The sequence below is a fragment of the Oncorhynchus keta genome, chromosome 15 (genome assembly GCF_023373465.1).
Source record: "Oncorhynchus keta strain PuntledgeMale-10-30-2019 chromosome 15, Oket_V2, whole genome shotgun sequence".
In the NCBI taxonomy this organism is placed as follows: Eukaryota; Metazoa; Chordata; class Actinopteri; order Salmoniformes; family Salmonidae; genus Oncorhynchus; species Oncorhynchus keta.
In genome coordinates, this window is record NC_068435.1 from 10,736,303 (window position 1) to 10,754,903 (window position 18,601).

The following is an 18,601-nucleotide window of genomic DNA, read 5'->3' on the forward strand; positions in this document are numbered from 1 at the left end:
CATTTGTATTGTAGTAATATGAGCAGTGGTCAGGGAGGAAACTTACCTTTCTGTTGATGTTCAGTACTACGTTCTCTATAGTCCGGTGCTGCTGGATCAGAGTCAGCGCTCTCTTGGGGCCAAGGCCTGCAATCTTATCGCAGTAGTCACAGCCTGACAAGATACACAAGTCCACAAACTGACAGACATTAGGTTGATAAAGAGAAGGGGAGTATGGGAGCATTTTCAGAGTACAATAGTTGCGAGATCATACTTGAGAGACAAGTACATAATGATGTTGTATGTCTTACAATACAAGGACATAGTGTGCTTATATATACATGAAGCTTATGACCATGTAATGAAGGCCTATGACCATGTAATGAAGGTCTAGGACCATGCGATGAAGGCCTATAACCATGTAATGAAGGTCTAGGACCATGTAATGAAGCTTATGACCATGTAATGAAGGCCTCTGACCATGTGATGAAGGCTTATGACCATGTAATGAAGGCCTATAAACATGTAATGAAGGTCTAGGACCATGTAATGAAGGTCTAGGACCATGCGATGAAGGCCTATAACCAAGTAATGAAGGTCTAGGACCATGTAATGAAGGTCTAGGACCATGTAATGAAGGTCTAGGACCATGTGATGGAGGTCTAGGACCATGCGATGAAGGCCTATAACCATGTAATGAAGGCCTCTGACCATGTAATGAAGCTTATTACCATGTGATGAAGCTTATGACCATGTAATGAAGGCCTATGACTCATTCATTACAAAAGCTTTGGGTGGTCTTACCTCTTCATGTGTAATCTTCAGAATGTCAAGCAGCTTGGATAGAGAGTATTCAATTACTTCACTGTGGAGAGGAAGCATTCAACAGAGAAACGTGGCCATCAGTCATTTCAATAACTCAACCAATCAATTAAAATGTCATTTATATAGCCTTCTTTTACCATTACTTTGCCACAAAGTGCTTGGAAAGCCACTTGAACCTAAAGCTTTTTTCTATTGGAGAAGCTCACAGCAGTATAGACATGGTTATTGACTCAAAGGATGAGCTGGGGATTAGGACGTTGCCACCAAAGGGCAGTGTCCGTGTCTTCTGATGCCACCAAAGGGCAGTGTCCATGTCTTCTGATGCCACCAAAGGGCAGTGTCCATGTCTTCTGATGCCACCAAAGGGCAGTGTCCATGTCTTCTGATGCCACCAAAGGGCAGTGTCCATGTCTTCTGATGCCACCAAAGGGCAGTGTCCATGTCTTCTGATGCCACCAAAGGGCAGTGTCCATGTCTTCTGATGCCACCAAAGGGCAGTGTCCATGTCTTCTGATGCCACCAAAGGGCAGTGTCCACTTCTTCTGATGCCACCACGTCTACTGTTCCCCGTTTCACCAGGGGGGCTCCTCGCCATCCCCAAGAGCATTGAGAGCGTGAGTGAGTGAGTGTGAGAGAGGGGGAGGGAGACATGTCATGTCTTTGTGTGGTGGTTAGTGTGTGTTCAAGTCAACTGGGTGTGTTCAGGGTGTGTTCAGGGTTAGCATGCGACATAGAGGATTGGCACACTGACCTGGATGATGGACACACCCATAAGCTTCAGGAGCTCACATATCTGAGGACACACTACAGAGGCACAGAGAAACAGGTCAAAAGTCCAGTACAGGAAGACGGAAAACATGGGTGTATTCATTTAAACCAAGAATGAAGCACATAGTTGCAAGCAGTTGCAAAACATTCTGATATATATTTTATTGTTATTGTATGTTTTTGTTTTTTATATCATGTGTTGTACGAGGTTGGGAATTTAGTGGGGCCGCCAGGGGTATGTTTGGTATGGAAGGGGTTGTTAAGTAGGGTATTGTTATTTATCAATTGTATTGCCTTGATGTGATCCAATAAAAACAATTGTTCACAAAAAAACTTTTTTCAACGGCAACCGTTCACTCTAAACGGAAAACATTTTGCAATGAAAACGGGTTTCTATTGGACAAATGCAGGCATGTCGAGCCACATTCCATTCTGTTTGCTTCTGTTGGCTTCCGTTTGGTTCCTAGTAAACAGACCCCTGATATGCGCAGTGATTGAATTCCAAATGTTCTCTTAAGTGTTCCTGAACGACTGGGGGAGCTCTAGCCTGCAGCCTGTGCGCTCTTCTCCAGCTGGAACGAAACAGGGATTTTACGGGATGTGTCAGGAAATTATACCATAAATACTGTACTGCGCTACTTGTGAGGGTGCCATTTTGTGAGGTAGGTAGCTATGGTTTCGGCTGTAATTCTAAGAGTGCCACAAAACACAGCCCTTTTCTCCTCTGGAGGCTTCCCATCGAACACAAACACTGGCTTGATGTCATGCCCCAAGATGGTTAGCGTGCAAAAGAACATGCCTAGGGTGAGAAGATGGGAACATGGGCGAGAAGATGGGAACATGGGCGAGAAGATGGGAACATGGGCGAGAAGATGGGAACATGGGCGAGAAGATGGGAACATGGGCGAGAAGATGGGAACATGGGCGAGAAGATGGGAACATGGGCGAGAAGATGGGAACATGGGCGAGAAGATGGGAACATGGGCGAGAAGATGGGAACATGGGCGAGAAGATGGGACATGGGCGAGAAGATGGGAACATGGGTGAGAAGATGGGAACATGGGCGAGAAGATGGGAACATGGGCGAGAAGATGGGAACATGGGCGAGAAGATGGGAACATGGGCGAGAAGATGGGAACATGGGCGAGAAGATGGGAACATGGGCGAGAAGATGGGAACATGGGTTGGAAACAGGGCCCCTTAATTCAGAGTTAGTTGACACAGAATAGAAACACATCCCAATTGTCTAAAGTGACTCCCTCTTCATCTGGGCTACAGTCTTCATCTAGACTACAGTCTTCATCTGGGCTACAGTCTTCATCTGGGCTACAGTCTTCATCTGCACACTGAATTAACTGGACAAGTGAAAGTAAATAGCTGGCCGACAGCTGCCTTTCACCTGTCCTGTGATCTCAGATCAGTGCAGAGAAGAGGAAGCCACAGTGTTTTAATGTTATCAACTATGCCAATGGTTTGGTAAGCTGCTCAAGAAGTAAGAAATTACAGCTCACCTAGGATACTAAAGATGAAGATTGGGTACTGTAGTGAGGAACTGGTTCAGGTGTCCAACGCAAGGACCTTTCCTAAAATTGAAACAAACATGTTTTTATTTATTTCACCTTTATTTAACCAGGTAAGCTAGTTGAGAACAAGTTCTCATTTACAACTGCGACCTGGCCAAGATAAAGCAAAACAGTGCGACAGAAACAACAACACAGAGTTACACATGGAATAAACAAGCGTACAGTCAATAACACAATAGAAAAACAGTCTATATACAGTGTGTGCAAATGGCGTGCGGAGGGAAGGCAATAAATAGGCCACAGTAGCAAAGTAATTACAATTTAGCAGATTAACACTGGAGTGATAGATGAACATATGATGATGAGCAGATGAAGGTGTGTAATTAGGGATACTGGTATACAAAAGAGCAGCAAAGTAAAATAGAACAATTTGGGGATGAGGTAGGTAGATTGGGTGGGCTATTTACAGATGGTCAGAGGTAGCTGATGTTTAAAGTTAGTGAAGGAAATGTAAGTCTCTAGCTTCAGCGATCTTTGCAATTCGTTCCAGTCACTGGCAGCAGAGAACTGGAAGGAAAGGCGGCCAAAGGAGGTGTTGGCTTTGGGGATGACCAGTGAGATATACCTGCTGGAGAGCGTGCTACGGGGTGGGTGTTGTTATCATGACCAGTGAGCTGAGATAAGGCGGAGCTTTACCTAGCATAGACTTATAGATGACCTGGAGCCAGTGGGTCTGGCGACGAATATGTAGCGAGGGCCAGCCGACTAGAGCATACAGGTCACAGTGGTGGCTGGTATAAGGCTCTTTGGTAACAAAACGTGGCACTGTGATAGACTGCATCCGATTTGCTGAGTAGAGTATTGGAAGGACTGTATTAGTCAAATGTGTCAACTCAATGAGCAGCAAACCTGCAGATCATACATCCAACTAAGCCCATGTGTGCCCCATGCCAATAGATATGGGACATCTATTGGCTAACACTTGGCCAGCAAGCTAGTTTGCTACTTTTGAATAATGCCTTGTCTGGTAGCTTCAATGTTGGGGAGAAGACTAGTCAACTCTTGGGTGGGGCGCAAGGATGCTCCATAACATTACACATGTTAGGATGAGATGAATCACATATGGAGGAGGTCAAAGTTGATACTAGTAGTACAGATGAAAGGGGGAAATTCTAGTAGGAGCGAACTGCATGCTAGCTAGATAAACTCTCGGCTAACCGTTGTAAGCATGCACACTTACCCGTGTAATCGCAGATCTCTTTGTAAAAAATGGCACCAGGTGCGTTGCTACGCAACAAATATAAAGCCAACAACTTGATACACAGTTGTGTGTGAAATCTTTTTTTAAATCTTTTTTTATACTAATCTACCAATAGGGGGCAGAGGGTAGAGAACAAAAGATCATCATTTTCAACCGCACATCATTTATTACAGTAAAATATTTATACAATCCATTGATATTACAAGAAAATAGATAAATAAATGCACAAATACATGTTCAACTAAAGAAAATAAATACATACATAAAAATACATAAATAAATGTTCAACTAAAGAAAACAAAATAAAATAAAAAGGTTTTCAACTAAAGATGCCAATTTTGTGCAGCAAAAACAGCGCCTGATTAATACAGAACATACTCACATTTGTCGCAATGTTTCTTAGCTCATATATTCCACAAGATACATATTTAATCCTATAAAATATGAGTTCAAATTATTTTTTCCCACACTGGGCAATTACATCATACAGTGCTAAGGACCTCATTGGACGAGAATGAATAGACATTTAGACTGACGCTCCGCTTCCTGCCAACATCGAGGTAGGAGAGAAATAAATAGTCAACCCACACCATAAAATGGAGCAATGGTATGAATCCCTTCACACAGGACGTGCTAACTAAATGCTTACATTTGGGGAAATCTCAACACTGGTTTCCTTTGCCTGTATCCTCGTCATTTCATCAGCCTCACTGATTCAAGCAATCTGGATTGATGGGGACAGCCAAGACATATTTTTAACCAACAGATTAGGCAGTCGGAGTTGTCATAGATACCATCACCCTCCCCTTCCACAATTGAGTTTTGCTCCAGACAGGTGGGTCCACCCCAAAGTGATGACAGACACCCGTCTCGATCAATGTGAGAAGACTTGAAATATACAAGATGGCGATGTACACGTTGTTACTTCACGGATCATAAAAAGTATTTATTTGAATAACAGAGCATTTAAAACAAAACAAAATGTCATGGATCCCCTTGCACCCTGGACAAGGACATTTTATGAGACTCCTGTTTCTACAAATAGAGAATGAGGACAGTATCGCCAAACTAAGGTTGGTCTGAAATGTTCTCTGCTACACCAAAACAGTACCTAACCGGTAACTCCCAGTATATTACATAAAAACATTGTTTTAATTAAATCACATTATCTGGTGTTACAATCTGTAGATAGAATTGAGATATTTCTGGTTAAAATGACAGTGTAGGACCTGGTCATTGGGTTCCGTGCGGTTCTAACGCCGGAACCAGATCCAGGTATTGATGAGCCAGAACGCCACGGTGGCGGAGTAGAGAATCACCTCTCGCTTGGAGCGCTCCTTGTTCTCCTCCTCCAGTAGCTGGAGACGTCGGTTCAGCTTCACAATCTGAATAAGAAAAATTAATGTAGTGAATCAGTATGTTAAAAAAATTGATGATTCATCAGAACAGTTGATTCAGTCCATTTAAGTGAATGAAATGCAATTCAGTTTGGTGGATTTGAAAACTCCTTATAGAGACCATTTTAATCTTTCTTCATTGGGAGAGTGTCAATTCCACATAAATTCAGGACATCCCCAAAATGTCATTTCCTGAACTGAAATGGAATTGACACAATTTATACATGACATACATATCAGTGGTGGCTGGTGGCACTTTAAAAGGGGAGGACGGGCTCATAATAATGTCGAAGGAAATGAATGGAATGTGTTTGATACCTTTCCATTCACTATTATGAGCTATCCTCCCCTCACCAGCCTCCTCTGATACCCATTATGTGTTAGCTACAGTCATTCATTTTCTCAATATATAAATTGGAAGATAATCAATCATTTAATAAATATAATTGGATAGGAGGGCAACACAGGGTACAATGCTTTGACTACCTGTCGCCGTAGTGACGAGGCGTCCACTAAGCCTGAATCGTCAGGGGTCATGTCCATGTCGAGGGTCAAGTGACCAGCCCTACAGGAAACAAAAAGCAGAACATATTTATAATACAACAGGAATTAACATATATGGAAAAGTTACTGTTAAATTTACTGGCTGCAGTAAAATGTGTTTCCCCTCCTGATGGACTGGATTTTCCTTGGTTAGTAACCGTGTAAATACTCGGCTCAGAACATTTGAATGGTCTTTCAACTTTAAAAAAAAACACAGTTTTAGTGGCGCTAAACACGCCATCGCCACTCCGAGCTCAGCTTCATTATTGGCAGGGTAAGTACAGGCTTTGTGCCAATACAGCTGTATTTGAGCTAACAGAGGCGATCATGAGCCGTCTTATGCTTTTAAATCCATGACTGGGAGCGTGTAAGTGTACGCACGTAGGAAAAAGGGGGAAAAAAACAATATTTCAGGATGCAATATTGTGTGTGGCTGAGGAGATCAAGGGGGTCACCTGCGGTGGATGTCGACCTCCAGGACCTCGAGGACCTGCTGGTAGGCCCGGCGCGTGGTGCATTGGATATAGGACAACAACCCTCCAGCACTGTACTGTAGGTTCACCACGTCCTCAGGGGTACACAGTGGGGGACAGGCACGGAGAGGGGGGGCGACGGGGGACAGGGTTACACTGAGAGAGAGAAGAGGGGTGGGGGGAGTAAGAGAGATGGAGATAAGGGAGGGATGGAGAATTGAAAGAAGGTAGAGAGATAGACAGAGGAAGAGGCAAAGACATGTTTTTTTATTTCACCTTTATTTAACTAGGCAAGTCAGTTAAAGAACAAATTCTTATTTTCAATGATGGCCTGGGAACAGTGGGTTAACTGCCTTGTTCAGGGGCAGGATGACAGATTTTTACCTTGTCAGCTCAGACATTCGATCTTGCAAACCTTTCGGTTTCTAGTCTCACGCTCTAACCACTATGTCAAGGAATTGAGAGAGATGCAGAGAGAGAGGCATTTTATAGTCTCTCGCGACTAATCTCGGCAACGCAGAACCAAATCTGGGCTCCGGCCAACTACTCGATTTGGTTCGGCGAGGGGGAGGGGGTTAGAGCAGATCCTCTTTGGTAGCACCACAGTCTTCTGCAAGTCTGTGGGCCAAATATCCTCTCCCCTTTCTGGAACTCAAAAGATGCTAGGTGCATCCCGGCAAAATTAGGATGAGTCCAAAACCAGCACACTGGAAGAAATGTTGCACATTACCTATCAAATCCCACAGTCTCCGTGGAAAGACGTAACATTTGAATGAGATTCTTCCTGTGACAGATGACATTGAAATGTTAAAGGGGAAACTTTTGGTGATAAAGCCCCAGAGTCAGATGAACTCAACTTTACTTTTTAGTCATTTAGCAGACGCTCTTATCCAGAGCGACTTACAAGAGCAATTAGGGGTACGTGCCTTGCTCAAGGGCACATCAGCAGATTTTTCACCTAGTCGGTGAGGGGATTCGAACCAGCGATCCTTTCCAGCGGTAGTTTTTTACGAATCATGATCTCGCCGAAGTGGTGCTAAAAGTGGGAACAGGGAATCTAACCGGAAAATTATCTAATAAACACTGGTTACCTGCAAAATAGTCACATTAAAAATAATTGTCATATACTTCCACGGTGTTAGCATGCAGCATATACAAATATTGTAAAAATGGGGACTTTCAAGAAAGGATGGGGCTAGGAAGGGTCTTTGACAGTGGGGGTGCGTGGACTTGATTTGAAAGCCTTTTTGCCCCAAGAACCAAATTAAGTAGCTGGCCAGCACACACGCAAGATCTGATTCTGTGTGCTGAAATGAGGCATTTCATAACTACGAGAAAGAAAGTGATGAGTCTTCCAATGCTTCCCTCGCACCTGGACTGGTGCTTACCTTACGTGGGTTCTGTTGGCCGGGCCGCTCTGGCGGATGCTGGTGTTATCGCTCACTGTGCGCTCCCTCAGCAACCGAGAGTGGACCTGTGTATGGAGCACATCAGGGATGTATGATGGGATCGCTATATTTTCATTTTAGCCTTAGATTTGAAAGTGATAGGACTATTTCTGCCTAATTAGAAATGTAGTAACGGATAACCAGGAAGTAACTGACGACGACGGGGGGACGGGGGGGGGGCGGGGGGTCCTTAGAGTAAGATACCAAACATACAGTATGTGTTGGTCTACTTTTTATTACCACTTTTCTTTGGTCCAATTGGTAGTTACAGTCTTGTCTCATCGCTGCAACACAACCCAACCAAGCCGCACTGCTTCTTGACACAATGCCCACTTAACTCGGAAGCCAGCCGCACCAATGTGTCGGAGGAAACATCGTGCACCTGGCGACTGTGTCGGTGTGCACTGCGCCCGGCCCTCCACAAGAGTCTCTAGTGCGCGATGGGACAAGGACATCCCTGCCGGCCAATAATTCCCCTAACCCGGACAACGCTGGACCAATTGTGCGCCGCCCCATGGGTCATGGCCGGCTGCAACAGAGCCTGGACTCGAACTCAGAATCTCTAGTGGCACAGCTAGCACTGCGATGCAGTGCCTTAGACGACTACGCCACTCGGGAGGCCTGGGTTGGTCTACTTACCCGCTGATTAGTGTTAGCATCGTAGCGTGACTAACAATGAAAAACCGGACCCAGGTTAGCATGCTCCAAATAGTATGCTCCAACTAGAAAAGCTTTTTTTTTGTAGAACATTTAGAACCATTTATGGCTCTGTGTAGTTCTAATGACGTCACACCGTTGACACAAACTCACCCCCTGGTTGGCGTAGGCCTGTGGTGTGGGAGCCTGGTCCGTCTCCAGGGAGTCCAGGGAATGTTCGTTGAGGGTGAGGACGCGTGGGGGCGCCTTCATGTCCAGTAAATCCACAGGAGGAATGGACTGGATCAGGTCTAGGTCTCTGGGCCGGGAGTAACGGGAGTCCCCATCGTCCCCTGGAGATGGCGGAAGGAGGACAGTGTCATGTTCATTAGTCATCTAACGGAAGAAAACAGACTGAAACAGGGGAGGACTAGCTGGACTTGTCAGCACAATGACTCAACAGGGATTTGGACTGACCTACTGACAACCAGATGGCTCTCTCCAGGTTTCCCCACAGACAACCAGATGGCTCTCTCCAGGTTTCCCCACAGACAACCAGATGGCTCTCTCCAGGTTTCCCCACAGACAACCAGATGGCTCTCTCCAGGTTTCCCCACAGACAACCAGATGGCTCTCTCCAGGTTTCCCCACAGACAACCAGATGGCTCTGTCCAGGTTTCTCCACAAAACCACCCTGACAACCAGATGTCTCTGTCCAGAGAGCAGACACCGCTCACCTGCTATCACAATCCTCTCTGGTACATGTATCATGTAGACCAGGGGCTCCAAAACTTTTCCCCTCCTGCTTCACTTCCAGCATTGGGGAACATCCCGTGTCACCTCTATTCCCATACGCACAAGCATTGTTCATGACACAAACTGCTCACACCACTCATAGGTGTAAAGGTAGGTAGCATAGTGGTTAGAGCATTGGGCTAGTAGCCGGAAAGTTGCAAGATCGAATCCCCGAGCTGACAAGGTAAAAATCTGTCGTTCAGCCCCTGAACAAAGCAGTTAACCCACAGTTCCTAGGCAGTCATTGAAAATAAGAATTTGTTCTTAACTGACTTGCCAACTGTAGATAAATAAAGGTAAAAATAATAACATTTGGCACACGTGACTTTGATTTGATTCCCAAACCATCACAACTGGGTTGAGGTCGGGTGATTGCGGAGGCCAGGTCATCTGATGCAGCACTCCATCACTCTCCTTCTTGGTAAAATAGCCCTTACACAGCCTGGAGGTGTGTTGGGCTATTGTCCTGTTGAAAAACAAATGATAATCCCACTAAGCACAAACCAGATGGGATGGCGTATCGCTGCAGAATGATGTGGTAGCCATGCTGGTTAAGTGTGCCTTGAATTCTGAATAAATCACAGACGGTGTCACCAGTAAAGCACCCCCACACCATCACACCACCTCCTCCATGCTTCACAGTGGGAAATACACATGCAGAGATCGTCTCACAAAGACACGGCGGTTGGAACCAAAAATCTCCAATTTGGACTCCAGACTAAATGACAAATTTCCACCGGTCTAATATCCATTGCTTGTGTTTCTTGGCCCAAGCAAGTCTCTTCTTTTCATTGGCGTCCTTTAGTAGTGGTTCTTTGCAGCAATTCCATCATGGAGGCTGATTCACACAGCAACTGAACAGTTGATGTTGAGATGTCTTACTTCTACTCTGAAGCAATTATTTGGGCTGCAATTTCTGAGGCTTGTAACTCTAATGAACTTGTCCTCTGCGCAGCAGAGGTAACTCTGGGTCTTTCATTCCTGTGGCGGTCCTCATGAGAGTCAGTTTCAAATCAAATCGTATTGGTCACATACACATGGTTAGCAGATGTTAATGCGAGTGTAGCAAAATGATTGTGCTTTTAGTTCCAACCATGCAGTAATATCCAACAAGTGATCTAACAATTTCACAATTACCTTTTGCACACAAGTGCAAAGGAATGAATAAGTGTGTGTACATATATAAATATGGATGAGCGATGGCCGTGCTGCATAGGCAAGATGCAGTAGATGGTATAGAGTACAGTATATACATATGAGATGAGTGATGTAGGGTATGTAAACATTATATAAAGTGGTATTGTTTAAAGTGAGAGGTTATTACATCCAATTTTTTATTATTAAAGTGGCTCGAGATTTTAGTCAGTATGTTGGCAGGAGTCACTCAAGTAGGAAACAACATCTCCACCCCGCTGATCCTCAACACTGGGGCCCCACAAGGGTGCGTTCTCAGCCCTCTCCTGTACTCCCAGTTCACCCATGACTGCATGGCCATGCACGCCTCCAACTCAATCATCAAGTTTGCAGACAACACTACAGTGGTAGGCTTGATTACCAACAACGACGAGACACCCTACAGGGAGGAGGTGAGGGCCCTCGGAGTGTGGTGTCAGGCAAATAACCTCACACTCAACAAAACAAAGGAGATGATCGTGGACTTCAGGAAACAGCAGAGGGAGCACCCGCCTATCCACATCGACGGGACAGTAGTGGAGAAGGTGAAAAGTTTTAAGTTCCTCGGCGTACACATCACAGACAAACTGAAATGTTCCACCCTCACAGACAGCGTGGTGAAGAAGGCGCAACAGCGCCTCTTCAACCTCAGGAGGCTGAAGAAATGTGGCTTGTCACCGAAAACACTCACAAACTTCTACAGATGCACAATTGAGAGCATCCTGTCGGGCTGTATCACCGCCTGGTACGGCAACTGCTCCGACCACAATCGTAAGGCTCTCCAGAGGGTAGTGAGGTCTGAACAACGCATCACAAGGGGCAAACTACCTGCCCTCCAGGACACCTACACCACCCGATGTCACAGGAAGGCCAAAAAGATCATCAAGGACAACAACCACCCGAGCCACTGCCTGTTCACCCGGCTATCATCCAGAAGGCGGGGTCAGTACAGGTGCATAATTTTGATTTGTTTAACACTTTTTTGGTTACTACATGATTCCATATGTGTTATTACATAATGTTGATGTCTTGACTATTATTCTACAATGTAGAAAACAGTACAAATAAAGAAAACCCCTTGAAATCAGTAGGTGTTCTAAAACTTTTGACCGGTAGTGTAAATTAATCAAAATATAACTTTTTTTGGGGGGGGAGGGACCCTCCCCACAATTTGAGAACGACTGACGTAGACCACACACTGCTCACCTGCTATCACGATCCTCTCTGGTACATGCATCATGTGGGGGGCCAGGGGCTGAGACAGCAGCCCATGTTGGTTTTCGGGGGCCACTTTGAGTGTGTCGGGGATGCGCATGCGTTGGCTGATACCCTCGGTGTACTGCAGCTCATAATGGATCCGATTCATCTCTGCCTCTTCCGAAGAGGAAGAGGGGAAGGTTGCCACACTCATCCAGACTTGTAATAACAACAAAAGCCTCAATAATCAAACATTTAAAAATCGCTCATATGTTAACATTAGGTCAATGTATTTTGCCCTAAAAAACTGAATGCAATTTTCCATTTATATGCAATTTAACCAACTGTGTTGATAACAGGGTATTTGATATAGCATAATGATTTCATGGTTTTATTGCATTCTACACATTATTGACATTCTTGTGCATTCCTGAAATGTTTAATACCAACTCATAATCAAATAATGATGACTGCATTTCTAAGTTAAATGATCATGTAGGCTACCATTTATGTGGGCTAACTAACACAGTACTGTTTTTTGTACTTATGGTTATTAATAGCCTGATACCTCTGCTTAATCCAAAACAAGCATGGTTTTATTTATACTGAACAAAAATATACATGTAAAGGGTTGGTTCCGTGTTTCATGAGCTAAAACAAAAAATACCAGACATTTTTCCACATGCACAAAATTCTTATTTATCGCTGATTTTGTGCACACATGTGTTCACATCCCTGTTAGTGAACATTTCTCCTTTGCCAAGATAATTGATCCACCTGACAGGTGTGCAATATCAAGAAGATGATGATTCAACAGCATGATCATTACACAGGTACAATTTGTGCTGGGGACAATAAAAGGCCACTCTAAAATGTGCAGTTTTGTCACACAATACAATTCTACAGATGTCTCTGTTTTTGAGTGAGCTAACAATTGGCATGCTGACTGCAGGAATGTCCACCAGAGCTTCTGTCAGATAATTGAGTGTTAATTTCTCTACCATAAGCCACCTCCAATGTTGTTTAAGAGAATTTGGCAGTACGTCCACCGGCTTCACAACCGCAGACCACATGTAACCACGCCAGCCCAGGACCTCCACATCCGGCTTCTTCACCTGCGGGATCGTCTGAGACCAGCCACCCGGACAGCTGATGAAACTGTCTGAATAATTTCTGCACAAACTGTCTCAGGGAAGCTCATATTTTTTTATAAATGTTTTATTTTATTTAAACTTTATTTATCTGTGTGCTCTCCGTCCTCAGCAGGGTCTTGACCTGACTGCAGTTCGGCGTCATAACCGACTTCAGTGGGCAAATAACCACCTTCGAAGGCCACTATAGCACACTGGGGAAGTCTGCTCTTCACGGATGAATCCCAGGTTCAACTGTACCAGGCAGCTGGCAGACAGCGTGTATGGTGTCGTGTGGGTGAGCGGTTTACTGACGTTGTGAACCGAGAGTCTGATGGTGGTGGTGGGGTTATGGTATGGGCAGGCATAAACTACGGACAACGAGAACAATTGCATTTTATCAATGGCAATTTGAATGCACAGATATAACGTGACAAAATCCTGAGGCCCATTGTCGTGCCATTCATCCGCCACCATCACCATGTTTCAGCATGATAATGCACAGCCCCATGTCGCAAGGATCTGTACACAATTTATGGAAGCTGAAAATGTCCCAGTTATTCCATGGCCTGCATACTCACCTGACACCCATTGAGCATTTTTGGGATGCTCTGGATCGATGTGTACAACACAGTGCTCCAGTTCACGCCAATATCCAGCAACTTTGCACAGCCATTGAAGAGGAGTGGGACAACATTCCACAGGCCACAATCAACAGCCTGATCAACTCTATGCATGAGGCACATGGTGGTCACACCAGAAAATTACTGGTTTTCTGATCCACACCCCAACTTCTTTTTGAAAGGTATCTGTGACCAACAGATGCATTTCTGCATATATGAACTGTAACTAAAATTGTTGAAATTGTTGCATGTTGCGTTTATATTTTTGTGTAGTGTGGCTATGGAATTGTAAAACAATATGTGAGGGCTCCAGATCTGGTGTTATGGCTTAGTTAATGGAAAACTCCGCCACATTTTTCAACTGACCTGGTCTTGGCGATACTTTCTTTGTTCTCGATTTGGAAGAAAAGTGTATCTCATAAATGTCCCGGTCCAGATGCAAGTGGTTCTACAAAAAAATTAAATAATAATAATTCAGAAAGATGTTAAATCCATGTTTTGTACCACATGAGGGGGTTCCTTGTCATTTTAGCTGCCTGCACATCTAGCATTTCCCAGTATCTTTACAGGAACTAGTTGCTTCTGTGACACCCCCGTGGCCACATGTAGATGACAGCCATCACACAGCGCGACCAAAACAAAGATATGCACACATGCCAGATGCCATTTCTCACTAGTTAGGCCCCAGTGGCCTAACTGTTGTTTGTTTTCCTACTAATGGTAAATAATAGTCAGATACCTCATGCTTAAATCCTAAACAAACATGGACTGAAATTAGCTGGCAGTAATTGTTTTAACGTGCTATTCAGAATCCTTGGGACAACTCCCCTAAACGAAGTTGATAGTGCAAATGGTTAGGTAAGGGTTAATGTTCGTGTTTAGGACATGGACGTCCCAAGGATCCCAAGTAGCAATGCCCTTGGCTCAACTGCGTGGCTCAGACAGTGGATTACTTGACCATTACAGACAGTGAGCAATGACGCTGGAAAGCACCGTGTGGCTGTGATATTTGAGACTCGTATCAAACAATGACAACTAAGTGTGAAGATAATACTAATTCGTTAACATTTTCAGTCTACCCCCATATCAGGCTAGCTAGCTATTTGAAAGTCTGACCAGGTAACGTTAGCTATATTGTTTCGACGCTTTGCCAACAGGGCATTCAGTCCTCGGCTGACTGGATAATTGTAAAACAAGCCAGACGAAATGTTGTTGTTTTGTTGCTAACGGTAAACGTTAACAAAGGCGTGCATGAACAAAAACAATTATTGTCGCAAGTAACTATAGCTAGCTAACGTTAACTGGCTTGGAAGTTAGCTACATACATTTTCTCACGACGGTGAAGGCGAAATATTCAGACACTTACCCGTTGTATTTTTCTTCGTCGAAACTGCAGATTTCATAAGCTAAATGATAACATTTTAATTACAGTGTGTTTTATGTTCTCCTTGTGCTGCTTATCATCAACCAACCGCATTAACCTGTAGTAGTCGACACTACCGGGTAGGGGAGTACCACATGAACCTGTAGTAGTCCACACTACCAGGTAGGGGAGTACCACATGAACCTGTAGTAGTCCACACTACCAGGTAGGGGAGTACCGCATGAACCTGTAGTAGTCCACACTACCAGGTAGGGGAGTACCGCATGAACCTGTAGTAGTCCACACTACCAGGTAGGGGAGTACCACATGAACCTGTAGTAGTCCACACTACCAGGTAGGGGAGTACCACATGAACCTGTAGTAGTCCACACTACCAGGTAGGGGAGTACCACATGAACCTGTAGTAGTCCACACTACCAGGTAGGGAGTACCACATGAACCTGTAGTAGTCCACACTACCAGGTAGGGAGTACCACATGAACCTGTAGTAGTCCACACTACCAGGTAGGGAGTACCACATGAACCTGTAGTAGTCCACACTACCAGGTAGGGAGTACCACATGAACCTGTAGTAGTCCACACTACCAGGTAGGGGAGTACCGCATGAACCTGTAGTAGTCCACACTACCAGGTAGGGGAGTACCACATGAACCTGTAGTAGTCCACACTACCGGGTAGGGGAGTACCACATGAACCTGTAGTAGTCCACACTACCAGGTAGGGGAGTACCACATGAACCTGTAGTAGTCCACACTACCAGGTAGGGGAGTACCACATGAACCTGTAGTAGTCCACACTACCAGGTAGGGGAGTACCACATGAACCTGTAGTAGTCCACACTACCAGGTAGGGGAGTACCACATGAACCTGTAGTAGTCCACACTACCAGGTAGGGGAGTACCACATGAACCTGTAGTAGTCGACACTACCAGGTAGGGGAGTACCGCATGAACCTGTAGTAGTCCACACTACCAGGTAGGGGAGTACCACATGAACCTGTAGTAGTCCACACTACCAGGTAGGGGAGTACCACATGAACCTGTAGTAGTCCACACTACCAGGTAGGGGAGTACCGCATGAACCTGTAGTAGTCCACACTACCAGGTAGGGGAGTACCACATGAACCTGTAGTAGTCCACACTACCAGGTAGGGGAGTACCACATGAACCTGTAGTAGTCCACACTACCAGGTAGGGGAGTACCGCATGAACCTGTAGTAGTCCACACTACCAGGTAGGGGAGTACCACATGAACCTGTAGTAGTCCACACTACCGGGTAGGGGAGTACCACATGAACCTGTAGTAGTTGACACTACCAGGTAGGGGAGTACCACATGAACCTGTAGTAGTCCACACTACCAGGTAGGGGAGTACCACATGAACCTGTAGTAGTCCACACTACCAGGTAGGGGAGTACCGCATGAACCTGTAGTAGTCCACACTACCAGGTAGGGGAGTACCACATGAACCTGTAGTAGTCCACACTACCGGGTAGGGGAGTACCGCATGAACCTGTAGTAGTCCACACTACCGGGTAGGGGAGTACCACATGAACCTGTAGTAGTCCACACTACCAGGTAGGGGAGTACCACATGAACCTGTAATAGTCCACACTACCAGGTAGGGGAGTACCACATGAACCTGTAGTAGTCCACACTACCGGGTAGGGGAGTACCACATGAACCTGTAGTAGTCCACACTACCAGGTAGGGGAGTACCACATGAACCTGTAGTAGTCCACACTACCAGGTAGGGGAGTACCGCATGAACCTGTAGTAGTCCACACTACCAGGTAGGGGAGTACCGCATGAACCTGTAGTAGTCCACACTACCAGGTAGGGGAGTACCGCATGAACCTGTAGTAGTCCACACTACCGGGTAGGGGAGTACCACATGAACCTGTAGTAGTCCACACTACCAGGTAGGGGAGTACCACATGAACCTGTAATAGTCCACACTACCAGGTAGGGGAGTACCACATGAACCTGTAGTAGTCCACACTACCCGGTAGGGGAGTACCAGCTAGCTACGAAATGTTAGCATGTAGCTGTAGCGTCATTCATTCATTCATTGTAGTAGTAATGGCAAACCAATCATTGTATCAACGGTATAGTATCTTGCTATCTTCACATTCGCAGCTACAGATTGTTCAGACAGAAGCTACCATTAGTCAAAAGGTCAAAGTCTACAGTTTTCAACTCAAGATAACTTGCAAAGAGGCACGTTTTAGCACCATCTGCCACCTAGAACTGGAAGCAGACCAGTCTATATTAATGAAGCTTTCCTTTCTGTTTTGGCTTGATATCTACCCTTAATTGGCCCTGGGAACATAACATTTGGCTTGATATCTACTAGCAAATAATTATTGGGCTTGCACTCCGTACACTCTCGTAAAAAAAAAATCACACAAACTCACCATATAAATTTGCAACGCTGAATTGTTGAACAGCATTTTGCTGAAAAATATCTCCTCGTGAGAATTCTCCTCAGAATTAAGACAGGTGTCATTTGTATGTAGCAGTTCAGTTTGGAGTCAGTGTTTGCTGATTTAGGCCAACAGATGGCGCTTGATATCTGGGCTTTCAATTGAACTTGTTTTGGGTGTGAAACTACCTAGGTGGCCATATCTATCCATATCATTAATGCAGTGTATGGAAGGAGGGTTATCTGTTAAAAGCTAATGAATCGGAATGTGTGTAGGCTATGACAAGAAAGCGCTGAGCTCCAATTCACCAACCACCTGGGGCTTATGCAGTAAGTTCCCTGAGCGGCACAGCGGTCTAAGATACTGCATCTCACTACAGACCCTGGTTCGATTCCCCGGCTGTATCACAGCGGTCTAAGATACTGCATCTCACTACAGACCCTGGTTCCATTCCAGGCTGTATCACAACCGGCACGGTAACCACAGTGCATCTCCTAGTCAACACGGTAGCCACAGTGCATCTCCTAGTCAACACGGTAACCACAGTGCATCTCCTAGTCAACACGGTAACCACAGTGCATCTCCTAGTCAACACGGTAACCACAGTGCATCTCCTAGTCAACACGGTAGCCACAGTGCATCTCCTAGTCAACACGGTAACCACAGTGCATCTCCTAGTCAACACGGTAACCACAGTGCATTTCCTGGTCAACACGGTAACCACAGTGCATCTCCTAGTCAACACGGTAACCACAGGGCATCTTCTAGTCAACACGGTAACTACAGTGCATCTACTGGTCAACACGGTAACCACAGTGCATCTCTTCGTCAACACGGTAACCACAGTGCATCTCCTGGTCAACTCTTTAACCACAGTGCATCTCATAGTCAACACGGTAACCACAGTGCATCTCCTGGTCAACACGGTAACCACAGTGCATCTCCTGGTCAACACGGTAACCACAGTGCATCTCCTGGTCAACACGGTAACCACAGTGCATCTCCTAGTCAACACGGTAAC

The 18,601-nt window shown here is 45.2% G+C and overlaps 1 protein-coding gene across 2 annotated transcripts; it reads right to left on the reverse strand.

The window, feature by feature from the left end:
• Positions 1-5,274: 5,274 nt before the first annotated feature.
• LOC118377402 (mitochondrial fission factor homolog A-like) lies at positions 5,275-17,745 on the reverse strand. Of its 2 annotated transcripts, none has more exons than XM_035764297.2 (8): positions 17,572-17,745; positions 14,138-14,219; positions 12,028-12,237; positions 9,028-9,206; positions 8,158-8,243; positions 6,752-6,925; positions 6,240-6,318; positions 5,275-5,741 (listed from the first exon to the last, which is right to left on the reverse strand). In XM_035764297.2, exons 1-8 carry the CDS (start codon positions 17,605-17,607, stop codon positions 5,610-5,612), a joined length of 978 nt encoding a protein of 325 aa, XP_035620190.1. In that variant the 5' UTR covers positions 17,608-17,745; the 3' UTR covers positions 5,275-5,609. The 2 variants fall into 2 exon arrangements, with proteins under 2 accessions (XP_035620190.1, XP_035620191.1); XM_035764298.2 differs by lacking the exon at positions 17,572-17,745 and adding an exon at positions 15,138-15,326.
• Positions 17,746-18,601: the final 856 nt, after the last annotated feature.